At 41.8% G+C, this 17520-nt stretch overlaps 1 protein-coding gene across 1 annotated transcript in view; it reads right to left on the reverse strand.

Annotated features, from left to right (window-relative positions):
- Nucleotides 1-17520, reverse strand: part of Irag2 (inositol 1,4,5-triphosphate receptor associated 2) — a 44934-nt gene that overhangs the window by 12176 nt on the left and 15238 nt on the right. The window contains exons 4-12 of the mRNA XM_048335040.1: nucleotides 9459-9505; nucleotides 9286-9350; nucleotides 9001-9146; nucleotides 7401-7559; nucleotides 6450-6507; nucleotides 5457-5520; nucleotides 5343-5370; nucleotides 4415-4555; nucleotides 1074-1208 (exon numbers count right to left, since the gene is read on the reverse strand). Of these exons, the coding sequence (XP_048190997.1) occupies nucleotides 1074-1208; nucleotides 4415-4555; nucleotides 5343-5370; nucleotides 5457-5520; nucleotides 6450-6507; nucleotides 7401-7559; nucleotides 9001-9146; nucleotides 9286-9350; nucleotides 9459-9505 (843 nt within the window). The remainder of the gene's footprint in view (nucleotides 1-1073; nucleotides 1209-4414; nucleotides 4556-5342; nucleotides 5371-5456; nucleotides 5521-6449; nucleotides 6508-7400; nucleotides 7560-9000; nucleotides 9147-9285; nucleotides 9351-9458; nucleotides 9506-17520) is intronic.

Raw genomic sequence — 17520 nt, forward strand, 5'->3', positions numbered from 1 at the left:
AAAAGGAACTAGGATATAAGAATGTATAAGAAATGAGCTAACTAAAACTGATGGCCAAATTTCAGTATCTTTCTTCTTAAGGAAATGCCTTTTAATAAGTCTGCTTGGCATGGATTTCAAGAAGTTAAACCTCCTTAGATTTGTCCAGGAAGAAACTCAGAAATTTTAATGTCTATATGAATTGGGGCACAATGATGCATTTACAAAGAAATTTACTGTTGAATTGTCCATCACAGCAAGATATCAAGGACATCCTCAGATGACCAAATATTAACAAATTGATTAGATGAATCATATCTAACCTATATAATACCACATAATGGCAATATACATATTTATTTATATGTAGGTGTATATATATACATGTATTTGCATAGGCGTATGTTTGAGTACACATGTATGTGTGTATAAATATATGTATATCTATACATATATACATATGCATGTATGTATACATATTTATATGTACATACATACACATGAATTACATGTGTGCATATATATACATCTGCATTACATGGAAAGTTGCCCATGCTATATAGAGAAATAAAAAGGCACAGAATGCTAGGTGCTGGTGGCTCACTCCTATAATCTTAGCTACTCAGGAGGCTGAGGTATGCAGTTCAAAGCCAGCCTAGGCAGGAAAGTCCATGAGACTCTTATCTGTAATTAACTACTCTGAAAAAGCCAGAAATGGGGCTGCGGCTCAGTGGTAGAGCACTAGCCTTGAGCACAAAGAAGCCCAGAGACAGAGCTCAGGGCCTGAGTTCAAACCCCAGAACTGGGCCACTTCCTCCCACCTCCCCCCCCACCCCCCGCAAAAAAAGGCACAGATTATATCCATGTGTAGGAGCAGATGATAACACTGTGTGAAAATAGAATCAAAAAGAATGTACCTCAACACTTTTATAATGATGTCCACCAATGTGAATAAGGGAGATAATTTTATTTACTATTTGTCCATTCTACTTTTCCTACATTAAATATATGTCACATAAAGGAAATCCACAATCTCTGCAAAAAGAAATCCTTTGAGCAATTTTGCTACACCCAGAGAAATGGAAAGGAGCTACCTGATTAATGGCTCCCAACATCTCAGCTCTACCGGCTGCCCGTGTGGCACACTGGCTGAGAAATGCTATGCTCTTCTCCAGTTTCTTGATGATTTCTTGAGCCTGGTTGTCTTCTTCACACAGAGGTATTAGAGACTGCCCGGAGAGCAAAGGGTTAAACCACATGAGCAAACCCACTGCCACCCTTCAACCCGCAGTAGAAGACTAACTTCAGTTATCTGGGTGGACGGTGAAAACAAGCAGAAAAGATTAGTAATAAATGATATTAACCTATTAATATGCAAGCACCCTGAGTCGTCAAAACAATTTAGAACCAGGCACCCATGGCTCACACCTGTCATCCCAGCTACTCAGGAGGCTGAGATCTAAGGACTGCGGTTCAAAGCCAGCCTGGGCAGGAAAGTTCATGAGACTCTTAGCCCCAATGAACCTCCAGAAAGCCCAAAGTAGAGCTGTGGCTCAAGTAGATAGAGCACCAAGAGAGATTGTGAAGCCCAAAGTTCAAGCACCAGTACTAGCACAAACAAATACACCTAGCTTGTTATAACTGGTAACTCAAATTTTAAAGAAACCTTTGATTATAGTTATCTTTTTTCCCCAAGAAAGTTTACCTTTAAAAATATATGGGGAGAGGGCTGGGAAGGTGATTTGGTGGTAGAGTACTTGCCTAGCATGCATGAAGCCCTGGGTTCAATTCCTCTGAACCACATAAATAGAATAGGCCAGAAGTGGTGCTGTGGCTCAAGTGGTAGAGTGCTAGCCTTGAGTAAAAAGAAGCCAGGGACAGTGCCCAGGACCTAAGTTCAAGCCCAAAGACTGGCAAAAAAATACCATATATATATATTATAATTATATATAATTATATGTATTATAATTATATATGGGGAGAAAAATAAGGCCCTTTGAATTCTTTCTACCTTCTTTATTTATATGTCATACAAAGTAAAGGGCTTTGCTCTATTTTTATATAATGTATATAATGTACATTAATTATAGTTACCCTCTATTACTTACCTCTAATTTTTTCTTTTTAACTGGGTTTTTTTTTTTTTTTGTCTTTTCTTTTTTGGTACTGGGAATCGAACCCAGGACATTGCACTTGCTAGGCAAGCGCTTTGCCACTGAGCTACATCCCAGCCCTCTAATTTTTTTCTTTCTTCTCTCTTTTCCTTTTTCTGTTGGTGCTGGTACCGGGGCCTGGGGGCTGTCCCTGAGCCTTTTTACTCCTCAAGGCTAGCACTCTACCATCTGAGCCACAGCTCCACTTCCAGCTTTGGGGCAGTTAATTGGAGATAAGAGTTTCATAGACTTTCTTGCCTAGACTGGCATTGAACTGTGACCCTCAGATCTCAGCCCCGGAGTAGCCAGGATTACAAGCATAAGACACTTTTTTTCAGCCCCAAATATCCCCCTTAATTTCCCAACCCATCTGTAAAGTCATGGTAACTTTATAAGCCACGTGCCCTTCTAATTGCTCTCATGCTCTTCACTACCATCAGACTAGAATCAGACCTCACAATTCCTCGATTAGTCTCACATGACAGACTTCTGGCTTTCTTCAGTGAAGCTTCAAACTGATATTGTCTGATATTGTTCAGTTTTCTGCATGATAGCTCTTCTACCTGAAATCTCCTTGAAAATCCAGAGAGAAGGAAGTGACTCATTTCATGACCCAAAGATCTATGCATCTGTTTCTTTCTGTCTCTTTCTGTCTGGCTAGCTGGCTCTATATATGTATATAATATTATATGTCTGTACATATGTATAGCTGTTTCGTTTGTCCTTCTATACACCTGTTCTGTCTGTCTGTGTATATGTCAGTGGTCTGTCTTATTTCTCTCTCACACACACATACACACACCCCTGTCTGTCTTATCTATTGATCCATCTGTTTCTCTCTCTCTCATGCTATATGTGTGTGTAGCTGTCTTATCTGTCCATCCAGCCATTTGTTCTATCTATCTATCTATCTATCTATCTATCTATCTATCTATGTTGTCTGTCTTCTTTCTCTCTATTTATATATGTCTATCTTATCTGTTTGCTCATCTATCATTCTGTCATTTCTATCTGTGTTTATCAATCATCTGTCATTCTTTCAGTCTTTCCTATCTGTCATCTATCTACTTATCTATCTTATCTATCATTTGTTTGTCCATCTGATTGTCCTATCTATCTGTCTAATGGTCTGTCTGCTTGTCTGTCCTATATCTGTCTATCTATCTACCTTTCTATCTATCATCTATCCATCATCTATCTGTCTATCATCTATCTCTGTCTCTCTTTCTATAGGACATTGAGTCTGAAACACTTCCTTTTTTGTTGTTTCATTTTTATTTTTTAAAAAATACCTAGCTTGGGCTGGGAATATGGCCTAGTGGTAGAGTACTTGCCTCATATACATGAAGCCCTGGGTTCAATTCCTCAGCACCACATATATAGAAAAGGCCAGAAGGGACGCTGTGGCTCAAATGGTAGAGTGCTAGCCTTGAGCAAAAAGAAGCCAGGGACAGTGCTCAGGCCCTGAGTCCAAGGCCCAGGAATGGCAAAAAAAAATGCCTAGCTTGAGTGGTTTCTGTTTCCTGATGAACCCTAAGCAATGAAATTTCTGTGGTGCAAACTGGTAGGAATGGTGTGTGTGCCTTTTGGGGAAGCTAATCTAGTAGTAGCATCAGAGAGACTGCTGTATTAGAGGAGAGATTTCTAGCCCACAGGCATTGCCCCTGATCTGAGAACCTCTACACATACTTCATGAAACTCCTTTTCAAACAGAAGTCAGGTGCCTGTGGCTCACACTTGAGTTGGATTTGAACTCAAGACCTTAACGCTTGGTTGACAAGTACTCTACCTGCTTGAGCAGCAAGCAAACCGTAGTCCTAAAAGACACTTTTATTGTTGATGGTGGATATGGGACTTGAACTCAGGGCCTGGGCACTGTCCCTGAGCTCTTTTGCTCAAGGCCTACTCTCTGCTATTTAAGCCACAGTGCTACTTCTGGGTTTCTGGTGGTTCATGGGAGAGAAGAGTCTCATGGATTTTCCTACCCAGGCTGGCTTTGAACCTTGATCCTCAGATCTCAGCCTCCTGAGTAGCTGGGATGACAGGCGTGAGCCACCAGCACCCAGCACCAAAAGACATGTTTATTTTATTGTAGATACTCTCTTATTCACAAACTTTTTCATGTGATCTTGCCTTTTGGCTTTCTAACAACTCACATGTGGGCAAGGCACAGCTTAAGACTTAGTATTGGCCTCAGTGTTTCCAGAATCTTCCTGTGCCACCAGGAAACCCTTATGAAGCACAAGATCAATTGTGTAGCCCCTGAATGCACTGTCTCTCACCTCGATGAGCTTCAAGCAGTGCAAGATTTCCTTCTTCAGATTTTCCTCTGCCAGGTCCCTTGATCGCTCTTCGAGCTTCATCCTTTTCTCCAGGGTAAACCAGTCACACTTAAATCCCAGCGATAATCGAAGAAATTCTGCCTAATGAATACAGGGTTCATTAGACTGAGTGTTTGATTGTTCTTCACCCCGAACTAAGGCTGACACAAGCCAACCCCTCCCCCCCCGCCCTACACACACACACACACACACACACACACACACACGGAAGGGCACACAACAACCACAGTAGGTCTGAAATGCTTGTTAAGAAAGAAGGAAAAGAACCCCCGTGACTGTGGTTCATGCCTGTAACCCTGGCTGTTTAGGAGGATGGAGGGGGGGTCCAGCAGAGTCATATCCACAAGACACCCCCTCCTCAACCAATAGTTGGCTGGGTTAGCGCACGCATGCCATCCAAGCTAGGCTACATGGCCGGCTGATATCTGAGACTCCATCTTAACAGAAGATGTCAGGTATGGTGGCTCAGGCCCGTTATCCTAGCGACAATAGGAAATAGGAAGATGGCAATCCAGGCAGCTCCCTGACTGGATATAAGGCCTGATCTCAAAATAACTGGGGGGGAGGGGGGGAACAGGAGCACCTGTCTAATGAGCTTAAGGCCCAGAGTTCAAATCCCAGTTCTACCAAATAATAATCATATTTTTTTTGCCAGTCCTGGGGCTTGAACTCAGGGCTTCCTTTTTGCTCAAGGCTAGCACTCTACTACTTGAACCATAGCACCACTTCCAGATATTTCTATATATGTGGTGCTGAGGAAAAACCCAGGGCTTCATGCATACCAGGCAAGCACTCTACCACTAAGCCACATTACTGGCCCCTAATCATATATTTTTAAAAGAAAGAAAAGTATTGCCTATCAACTTACCTCTACCTCCTTCTCATTAGCAGAAGGGCTGCGGGAGAAAACAAAGATCATATGGGTATCTACATCCACAGAGACATAAAAGCCTGCTAAATGACAGCATGGAGGAGAGCTTACTTGTCACTTTGCCTAAAGTTAACCGATTTCACCGTGGTTACAGGCGCAGATGAAACCTTGGTGTCTGTGAAGACAATAAAAGAGTATGAAGTTAAAAGCTTTCACTGGCTGGAAGCTTCTGGCACGCTGCTGTCACCCCAGATACTAAAGAGGCTGAGATCTGAGGATCGAGGTTCAAAGCCAGCCCAGACAGGAAAGTCTGTGAGACTCTTATCTCCAATAAACTACTCTGAAAAAGCGGGAAGTGGAGCTGTGGCTTTATGGTAGAGTGCTGGCTATGAGTGAAAAGAGCTCAGGGACAGTGCCCAGGCCCTGAGTTCAAGCCCCAGAACCAGCACCTAAATGAATGGATAGATGATTGATAGATAGAGAGACAGACAGATAGATAGATAGATGATAAAGATAGATAGATAGATAGATAGATAGATAGATAGATAGATAGATAGATAGATAGATGGATAGATGAGAGAGAGATGATAGATGGATGGATGGATGGATGGATGGATGGGTGGATGGATAGATGGACAGAAGGGTAAATGGAAGTGGCTTTTTTTTTCCAGTCCTGGGGATTGAATTCTGGGCTTTGACACTATTCTTGATTTCCTTTTGCTCAAGACTAGTGCTCTACCACTTAAGCCATGGCACTACCCAGATCTCAGCCTCCTGAGTAGCTGGGCTTACAGGCATGAGCCACCAGCCCCCAGCTTTAGAAATAACTTTCTTTTTTAAAAAATATATTTTTTATTGTAAAGGTGATATACAGAGGGGTTACAGTTACATAAGTAAGGAAATGAGTACAGTTACTGTTGAATTGTTACCGCCTCCCTAAGGGATTGGCATGAGTCAATGCAAGGACAGTGTGGATTTTTCAGAATGTGTCACAGAGAGAAACTGGGTCCTGGTGGGCGGGTCCTAATCAGGCAGCAGATGTCGAACTCAGATTTCAGCAGAGAGAAAACCGTTCCCTTGGGGTGAGAAGAGTTCATTCCTTACCTCCTGTAGCACCTTCTTTTCCATGCTCTTCTACTGTGGGGGGTTCCTCTTGGGTGTCCTAAAATCATGAGAAATATTTATTTCTGTCCTTTCCTCACTGCTTTGCCAAAATTATCCTACAGGATTTCCAGAACTGGAATCAGGGTTAAAAGGGAAAAAAAGGAAAATCACACTTGCTAGGCCTGACTTGCCCCACTGAACCACTCCTTCAGCCCTGTTTTTACTAGGTAATTTTAGAATAGGGTCTCTCTTCTCACTGAGTCAAGTGCCTGAGCCACAATCTGCCTATTTTTTACCAACCACTGTGTCCAATTTACCTTTATGGAGATACATTTGCCTTTTTTTTCCTGACCCAGCTAGTCTGTAATTGAGACCCTCTCATCTTATTCTCCCATGTAGCTGATTGGACAGGGTGGGTTTGCATGGGAACTTGCAAGCTTTTTTTCATCTAGGCTGGCCTTGAACCTTAAATCTCCTATTCTCAGCCTCTCAAGAAACTAGGATTACAGGTATATAAGCCATGGGTACTCAGCCACATGAATCTACTTTAAGATTGTTCATCAGTGAGAGAGAGAGAGAGAGAGAGAGAGAGAGAGAGAGAGAGAGAGAGAGAGAGAGAGAGAGAAAGAGAAAGAGAGAGAGTGCATGCCAGTCCTAGAGCTTAAACTCAGGTCCTGGGTGATGTCCTTGACTTTTTGTTTGTTTTTTTGCTCAGGGCTAGTTAGTGTTCTACCCTTTGAGCCACAGCTCCATGACCAACAAATAAACATTAATAAATAATTTTTTTTTAATTCTGGAGTGAAATAAGAGCATAAAATAGAAAAGAAAATGGAAACTACAATACTAGAATAAAATAAATATAAATGAAAAGTAGATGCACCCAGTCTTGGACTCAGGACAGGGAAGCCCCGTCATGGCATTGTGGGGGTCGCTGGCTGCTCTTTTCCTTACCAAGGGGGGCACAGCTTCGGTCTTTGTCTCTGTCTCCTGGCCCGCTGGCTTCTCAGCAGGATTGGGGCCTGCCATCAAAGGGAACAAAATAACCAAGGGGGACAGGACAGGGAAAAGGGGGCAGCAGTGCAGACCATGGCCCAGGGACAGAGGATCAGCCTGCGAGACAAATTTCATCCCAGGAAACTGTGTGCTTGCCCTCGAACTCAGAACCCGGAGGGAGCAGGAAGGCCCACCTCAGCCTAGATCACCCTACCCAGAGAAGCAGGGCGCCCACCGCGTGCACTTTCCACCACGAGGCTGCAGCTGCCCATCTTTATATAGACCAGCACCTCGCCGTTCCCACGGTAAAAGCCCACTCAGCACGGGGAAGAAGGGCAGGGTGGCGCCTTTGGACAGCTTGGTGCATTGTCCTTTCTGTGTTTAATGACATAGGCCAGGCTGACCACAAAGTAGGGCGTTCTAGGCAAACACAATGTCATGGACACACAATGTAGTCCTAGGAAAGGTGCATTTCACCGTGGGCCGTGGCAGCCCTGGTTCAACACTGAGGCCGGTGCAGGTGGGGGCTGTGCTCTCTCCTCCCCCCATCTCTCCCTCCCCCCCTCTCTCCCTCCTCCCTCTTCTCTCCTCCCCCCATCTCTCCCTTTCCCCTCTCTCCCTCCTCCCTCTGCTCTCTCCTCCCCCTCCCCTTTCCTTCATCTTCCTTCCCCTTTCCTTTCCTTTGGTCTCTCCTTTCTTCCTTCAGGGATACATAATTTTGCCTATTATATCCTAAATAATAGGACACAAGTAATATGGCTCTATTGGCTATATTAATATAATGAATATAACATGTTAATATATTGTTATATTAATATTTATATGATATTAACATATACTCTATTAATTAACATATATAACACATATATAGTATGCTATTATATTAGTAAATCAATGCATTAATTAATACATTAATTATGGCAGGAATGACTATGATATTAATTAATATAAATGTAAATATAGCTGACTAATATTAATGTAATAATTATAAGAACAATAATTATAGTTATAATAATGCTTCATTATATCAATAATTATGACTAACAGTGTATTAATATTTTATCATATATAATAATCTTTTATAAATGATATCTCATAATATGTAATATAACATATAAGTTATGTTTTATAATATACATTTATGTAATGTTTTTATAATATTTAAGTAATATTGATCATTATAATAATGATATTACTTAATCATTAATATGGCATTATGCCTGGCTCAAACTTCCTTTATAAGAATTATTTCTTTTTTAAATTTTATCATTATTATTATTTTACTTTTTGCCAGTCCTGGGGCTTGGACTCAGGGCCTGAGCACTGTCCCTGGCTTCTTTTTGCTCAAGGCTAGCACTCAGCCACTTGAGCCACAGCCCCACTTCTGGCCATTCTCTATATATGTGGTGCTGGGGAATCGAACCCAGGGCTTCATGTATAAGAGGCAGGCACTCTTGCCACTAGGCCATATCCCCAGCCCTCTAAGAATTACTTCATAGAACTGAATGTCAGCTGCTGCTGCTGAGCTGCTAAGGGCAGCTGCTCCTCTAGCTTAGGCTGGCCTCGTGTCTGGGAATGACTGCACTCTGCCCCTGCAGTACTCACTAGCCATGGTGGGCATAGATTTGCCTCCCTCCTCTTCCTCACAGACTGATTTGCAGTCCAGGTCGCTGGAAGCCATATGCAAGATGTCTTGTCTGGAATCTACAAACAGGAAGAAGTTATGCATATGCAGTTTGAGAGGGGGGAGGGAGAATTTGCTTCTATTCCTATTTGGAAACCACAGGACATGCAGTTTGCAATCATCATAATCAGTTTTCTTGCCTTATTCCAATCCACTCACCAGTAGAAATCACCGTGTTCTCTGTGGGCTCAGTATTTCCAGGATCTGCAAGTGAGAGATTGTCCCTGCCAGGAGCACGCGAGAAATATTATGAAATATTAGCATCCAAGAATCCACTTTAAAAACACCAACTGGAACATGTGGAAATTCTACACACAACACAGGCAGCAAACCTGATGGCTGGCGAGCTGTCAGCACCAGAGGGCTCAATACCATTCTCCTGAAGGGAAAAAACACCACAGAGATACAATGTCAACAGACTGCTATTTTTCTGTGTTCAAAGGCACATATTTTCATATAATTTTAGATGATTTCATAGTCACCTGTTCTTTTGGAAAGGTTAGGGGAATACAGTTGTACAGAGAATATTTATAAACACTTCATCAAAGCTTCACTTATGCATAAAATATCCCATTTGAAGGATATTTACAAGTTGGCTGCATAAAGAAAAGTCAATAAATCCTTAGGCAAAATAAATTCTCAACTCAAAGGGCAGATAGAGTTTCTTTCATGGACTTAAGTCGTGTTTTGTTTAAATAGACTATTCTACATAAGCATGAATCCACGTTTCTATTGATGGGAATATCAATCAACTTTTGACACGGTTATAAAAATATTTCTCAGGTTTCTAGCTACACAAATAATACAATAAAAAACTTAATCCACATCTGAAAGATTACATCTAATTTAGTACCTAAGATTTGGGACTCAAAAAGAACTTTATAAAACCATGGTCTCAGCTGGCCAAGGCGAGTTTTTGAAAGTCTTACTTTAACTTGTAAATGCATTAAGAATTTTTAACCTTAGGATAACTTTAGGACATTAGAATTTGTTAGTATACATACTCTCAACAAAAACAGTGGTAGTGTCGGGAGCCAGGGGCTCACACCTGTAATCCTAGCAACCCAGAAGGCTAAGATCTGAGGATCATGGTTCAAAGCCAGCCTGGGCCAGAAAGTCTATGAGACTCTTATCTCCAATGAACCACCAGAAAACCAGAAGGGGAGCCATGGCTCAAAGTGATAAAAGTGATAGGGACAGTGACCAGGCCCTGAGTTCAAGCCGAGGCCCCCATGACCAACAAACAAACAAAAAGTGATAGTTTTGTTTTAATAAGTTCCTCTAATAAGTCTCTATTATTATAAGTTTAGGATAACCTATTATTACTTAGTAAATCAAAACTGAGATAATTCAGACAGACTAGAAGCCAGCAAAGACAAACCAAAAATAAAGAGATAGATAGATATTCTATAAAATATACATTTATATACCATAATCAAACATGGAGCTTCTTATTAACTGCCACAGTCAAAAACTGATTTCATGCTAGGTTCTGGTGGCTCAAGCCTATAATCCTAGCTACTCAGGAATCCTAACTACTACTGATATCTGATGATCAAGGTTTGAAGCCAGCCTGGGCAGGAAAATCAATGAGACTCTCATCACCAATTAATTAGCAAAAAGCCAGAAGTAGAGCTGTGGCTCAAGTGGTAGAACACTAGTCTTGAGCAAAAGGCAGTGCCCAAGCCTTGAATTCAGGCCTCATTATTGGCACAAGTAGATAATATATATATGATATATATATATGTAGTTATCTGATATAATAATTATCAGCAGCCTGAATCTATGAAGCATTAACATTTACAAAAGCTCTTTTTTATGTACTATCTAATTCTTTCCAAAACCTTATGCAGTGAGTTTTAATTTATTTATTTATTTATTTAGTGCAGGTACTAGGGCTTGAACTCAGGGCCTAGCTGCTCTCCGTAGCTTTATCACTCAAGCCTGGTGGTCTATCACTTGAGGCATGCATCCACTTCCAGCTTTTTAGTAGTTCATTGGAGAAAAAAGTCTCTCTGATTCTCCTACCCAGGATGGCTTCAAACTAAAATCTCCGATCTCAGCCTCCTGAGGAGGTAAGATTACAGATTTGAGTCTCACATGCTTGCCTGCCATGAGCTTTAGAGAAAGAAAGATTTACCTAGGATAGGAAATTCAGGCCAATGGATACAGCAATTTCCACACACACCCGATAGTGGAGGAAGGGGCAGTTTTCAAGCCCAGAATAATTGAACAAGTATTTGCTGCATTCTAGGTGCCCTAACTCCATTAGAGGTTAGCCCAAGCCATGGGAAAAGATGTTCCAACCATTGTCTTAGACTTGCAAATGCTTCCAAGATAAACTTTTAAAAAATGTTCACTTGCAACGCTTAAAAACCTTCACAAATCTGAAAAACAAGAATTTACAGCAGTACTGGAAGTTGCTCAATTCTTCTGTGTTATCTCATTGCTACTTGATCTTTCTTTCTCCTTCCTTCCTTCCTTCCTTCCTTCCTTCCTTCCTTCCTTCCTTCCTTCCTTCCTTCCTTCCTTTCTTCCTTCCTTCCTTTCTTTTCCTTACCAGTACTGGGGTTTGAACTCAGGGTCTGAGTGCTGTCCCTGAGATTTTTTTTTTTTGCTCAACATTGGTGCTCTACCATTTCTAGCTATTTCTAGCTTTTTGGGGTGGCTCGTTGGAGATAAGAGTCTCCTGGACTTTGCTGCCTCGGCTGCTTCTGATCACACTCCTCAGATCTCAGCCTCCTGAATAGCAAGGATTATAGGCGTGAGTCACCAATGCCTGGCCATTTAATTTTTTTCAAGTGTTTAATGGGGCTGGGGATAAGGCCTAGGGGCAAGAGTGCTTGACTCATATACATGAAGCCCTGGGTTCAATTCCCCAGCACCACATATATAGAAAACGGCCAGAAGTGGCGCTGTGGCTCAAGTGGCTGAGTGCTAGCCTGAGCAAAAAGAAGCCAGGGACAGTGCTCAGGCCCTGAGCCCACGACCCAGGACTGGCAACAAAATACAAAACAAATAAACAAAAATCAAGTGTTTAATGGACAAATAATAAGGGCACATATGGAGTACAATTGGGCACTTCGATATATGTATGTAATGTGAAGTAATCAAATCCAGAGAGCCAGCACCCATCATTTCAAATGCTCTTGGCATGAAGGCTATTTGGGATCGATATCTGTGACCCAAACCTTGTATGACATCAGTTTAAGTTCACAAATGTTCATCAGGTGACAAAGGCTGGGTCTTCTCCTAGTCCTGGGGAGATTACACACAGGCAAAAGGAACAAATACAAAAACAGATACTTATCATTCATAAGCAATGTTCCACAGGGGGAGGAAATATATTCTCAGAACAGCACCTGTCATCCCAGCCACTCAGGAGGCTGAGATCTGAGGACCATGGTTCAAAGTCAGCCCAGGCAGAAAAGTCTGTGAGACTCTTATTTCCAATGAACCACCAGAAAACCAAAAGTGGGGCTGCGGCTCAAAGCAGTAGAGCACTAGCCTTGAACAATAAAGCTCAGGGACAGTGCCCAGGCCCTGAGTTTAAGCCCCACAACTGACAAGAAATTCTGGGGAGAAATTGTGCCTTATTTTCTGTAGGTCATTAAATAATCATGGTCCTCTTCATATGTTATTTAAATAAGTTGTATCAGTAATTATCATTTTATTACATTTTCTTCATATATAATATTCAATATATTATATAATGTTATATAATATGGTTTATAAGAATAATTATATGATATATTATTATACCTTATATTGTATATGTTATATATCTATTACATAGCATTATATACGTTATTGTGTTATATTATTTATTATATTTTTATCCTCCTATATTCACATGCATGTATGAACAATGGAGAAAATGAAAGAGCCTTCTGTTTCTTTGGATATTTTACTTTATCAAAAATCAACAAGAGGTCTGCGAATGTGGCTTAGTGGTAGAGTGCTTGCCTAGCATGCATGAAGCCTTGGGTTCGGTTCCTCAGTACCACATACTCCGAAAATGCTGGAAAAAATGGAGCTGTGGCTCAAGTGGTAGTGTGTTAGCCTTGAGCAAAAAGAAGCTGAGTTCAAGACCTAGGACCAGCAAAATAATAATAACAATAAGAATAGATTTCTTCCAAATCACAGGATTATTCATTGTCTAATCAGTAAATACTTTACACTTATCAAAGGCATTTTTCTAGCAGGGCATTAGTAGCTCATGTCTGTAAGCCCAGCTACCCAGGAGGCTGAGAGCCGAGGATCAAAGTTTGAAGCTAGCCCAGGCAGAAGAGGCTGTGAGACTCTTTAATTAACTACTAAAAACCTAAAAGTAAGCCATGGCTCAAGTGGGAGAACACTAGCCTTAATCACAAAGGCTCAGAGACAGTGCCGAGGCCCTTAGTTCGAGGCCCTTAGTTCAATTCCCAGGACTGGCACAAAAACAAAACAAAACAAAAGTACATTTTTTTGTTAAAAGAGGTTTCTTTGGAGCCCTGTGGTCATTTGTACCATTGGGAATGAGTTATATGCTTCCTGAAGTTATTGGTTTGATTTTATTTTATTTTATTTTATTTTTTGGCCAGTCCTGGGGCTTGGACTCAGGGCCTGAGCACAGTCCCTGGCCTCTTTTTGCTCAAGGCTAGCACTCTGCCTCTTGAGCCACAGCGCCACTTCTGGCCGTTTTTCTGTATATGTGGTGCTGGGGAATTGAACCCAGGGCCTCATGTATACGAAGCAAGCACTCTTGCCACTAGGCCATATCCCCAGCCCCTATTGATTTGATTTTAAATTAATAATTAGGGTTTTTTTCCATATAAGTTTACAAAACAGTACGTTCCCTTTTCCTCCATTTTGGAAACCAATTCAACTAGACACGGAATAACAACTGTATTTTCTTTCCTATTTCTTAAATTTAAATATGAATATCCATGGCCTGTTTAGGTAGGAGATAGTATCTTTTCTGACAGAGTTAGCTCTTAGTTATAGAGCAAGAGTAACTGTGTAGGACATGCAAAATGGGTTTGATTTTTATTAAGAAAAGATTCTGGTTGATTTCTTTTTTGCCAGTCCTGGAGCTTGAACTCGGGACCTGGGTGCTGTTCCCAAGCTTCTTTTTTTTTTTTTTTGGCCAGTCCTGGGCCTTGGACTCAGGGCCTGAGCACTGTCCCTGGCTTCTTCCCGCTCAAGGCTAGCACTCTGCCACTTGAGCCACAGAGCCGCTTGTGGCCGTTTTCTGTATATGTGGTGCTGGGGAATCGAACCTAGGGCCTCGTGTATCCGAGGCAGGCACTCTTGCCGCTAGGCTATATCCCCAGCCCATCCCAAGCTTCTTTTTGCTCAGGGCTAACACTCTACCACTTGAGCCACAGGTCCACTTCCTGCTTTGTCTGTGTATGTGGTACTGAGGAATCGAACCCAGGGCTTCATGCATGCTAGGCAAGCACTGTACCACTAAGCCACCTTCCCAGCCCCATGAAATCTCTTACTTTTTAAACAGTCATACATTGCTTCATGATTTTGTGAGAGTTACAAAGCAAGCAATTGAATAGCATGGAATATTGTCTAGTAGTATTTCCAATCATTCAGTTTTGTACATTTCGAGGGATCAGAAAACAAGCTAATTTTCTACAACCTATCTCAACTTTAGCTGTCCTAACTTTGCTCTAGAGACACTTCCCCCCCACCCCACCCCCCACCCCTCACCCCCGCGCGCCATTTCTGCAAGTGCAAGCAGAATAAAGAAGGCTAGTTTTTCTTTCATTTAGGATTTTAGTGAGGGAGAGTTGAAGATGCAATTCTTGGGGTGTCTGCACTTGTGAAAGCAAAAGGTTAAGATTCATCCAGCCCAAACTCTCCCACTATTATCTCTGTACCCAAACATACCCCTGTTTCCATTCAGAGTCCTGGCTCCCACCCACAAACCAAACGCACGCACCTGGATTCGGAGATCTGGACAGATGATACAAAAAGAGAATGGACTGGCTGTATTTTGGAGCCAAGGAAAAATGCAGCCATTGATCAAGGAAAAGAAAGTTCGGCTGTGAGTCTTACTTACATGGAGCAGATTGTGAAGCATTAGGCAGGCCCCTACCACAGAGCAGGAAGAACGCTCTTACTGTGAACACCATTCAAATATTCAAATATTCAAATAGGAACCCGCAGAGAATTTACATGACCCACGCTTGGCCCACTCGACCTGCCTTGCAGCTGGTGCTTTATAAAATGGGGTGGGGGAGGCAAGATACTTCTGGAACAGACAGACAGACAGACAGACACAGACACACACACGGCAAGAGAGTCAAAGAAAGAAAAAGACAGATTAGTCAGAGAGACAGCAAAAAACAGAAAGACAGAAGTCTAAGGAGATAGAAAGAGAAAAGAGAAGACAGATATGAGGAGAGAGTCAGAGAAAGAGACAGGCAGACAGACAAAGACAGAGAGACAGACAGGTGTCAGAGAGACAGAGGCATAAGGAGAGAGAGGAAGAGAAAAGAGAGGGAGAGAAAGGGAGTAAGAAGAGAGAGACAGACAGCAAGAGACAGATACGGACACATGGGGAGAGCCAGAGACAGACAGACAGAAAGACACACAGAAAGGGTCATGGAGAGAGAGAGAGAAAGAGAGAGAGAGAAGAGAAGAGAAAGAGAAGAGAGAGTGAGAGGAGGGGAAGAGAGGGAAGAGGTAAGAAGTTTGGAGGAAGGAGTGCTGAGTTAGCAAACCCACATCTGTCATTCACACCACACCACACACACACACACACACACACACACACACACACACACTTTCTTAATATTTAGACAGAAATATAGGAAGAACACGAAATAAAAAACTTGGAACTTAAACATCATGGCAAATTCACTAGCCTCGAGGTTTGAGGATCCGGTTCTTCTAAATGAAATGGTGAATTAAAATTTCATAATCAGAAATCCTTTTGTGAGCAGACATTTATGTTACCAATATAATCTTTACTATTTGACTGAGTTCTTTTACTGTTTGATCTAGTTGGGACAACTCATCCAATAAATTAATGTGAAGAACAAAACTGTGGAACAAGAGTTTACAAAGACTTTAGCTTGGACTCTGTGTCTATTTAAAAGTTCCCAGAGGAGAAAGAAGGTGACATTAAACTTGGAAAGATGAGAGCTAATGGACAAAACTCAATTTCCCTATGTTTGGGGGTTAAAAAAAATTCTAATTAAAGAATGTCACAATGGATGTTGGTGGCTCATGCCTATAATCACAGCTGCTCAGGAGGCTGAGATCTGAGGACCGAAGTTCAAAGCCAGCCCGGGCAGGAATGTCTGTGAGACTCTGATCTCCAGTGAATCACCAGAAAACCAGAAGTGGAGCTGTGGCTCAAGTGGTAGAGTGTTAGAAAAAGACTCAGACCCTGAGTTCAAGCCTCAGGACTGGTACAAACCACACCCTCTCATGTCCTTAGGACATGCCTACCACTCATTTATAAGCAGTTATCAAGCCCCATGAACAGGTCCCAGCTTTGCAATTGACAAGGTTATCAATGCTGCACCTACAAAACAGCTTAAGGGGCTGGGGATATGGCCTAGTGCCAAGAGAGCTTGCCTCGTATACATGAGGCCCTGGGTTCAATTCCCCAGCACCACATATACAGAAAACAGCCAGAAGTGGCGCTGTGGCTCAAGTGGCAGAGTGCTAGCCTTGAGCAAAAGGAAGCCAGGGACGGTGCTCAGGCCCTGAGTTCAAGGCCCAAGATTGGCCAAAAAAAAAAAAAAACAGCTTAAGAAAACAGGACAATGGGAAATCGTCTAAGATCTTTTTATATTGGTCCTGGTCTTTGTCTTAATAAATCTCCTTGTCTTCAGGAGAGGACTTATTTTAAAACCTGTTATGGCATGAAGGAGAACTCAAAGCAGGAAAGATATTTAAAATTGGATATATGTGATTAAAAATTTTTCTTTTGAATAGACAAAAGAAAAACATGAAGAAATTCTTCCTTGGATCTCTAACTTGCAAAGTGTCCTAGACTTTCGTGCTGCTTATAATTCTGATACTGAATAATTACTGCACCTGCTATTATGAATGTGAGTGTTTACCATTACCAGATATTTAAGAAGGAAAATATATTAGTGGAGTCATATCAAAAGTTGAAGTAAAATAAAACAGAGAGCCTGGTGTTGGCGGGTCCTCTCTCTAATCCTAGCTATTCAGAAGGCTGAGACCTGAGGGCTATAGTTCCAAGCCAGACTGGGGCAAAAAACCCACAAAGTCTTTTTATTTCCAATTAACTAGGAAAATGCTGGAAGTGTTTTTGCTCAGAGCACAAACAGACAAGTAAAAGCTCAAGTCCCTGAGTTCAAGAACACACACACACACACACACACACACACACACACACACACACACACACAATGAAAA

This window comes from Perognathus longimembris, chromosome 27 (assembly GCF_023159225.1).
Source record: "Perognathus longimembris pacificus isolate PPM17 chromosome 27, ASM2315922v1, whole genome shotgun sequence".
NCBI classification, from domain to species: domain Eukaryota; kingdom Metazoa; phylum Chordata; class Mammalia; order Rodentia; family Heteromyidae; genus Perognathus; species Perognathus longimembris.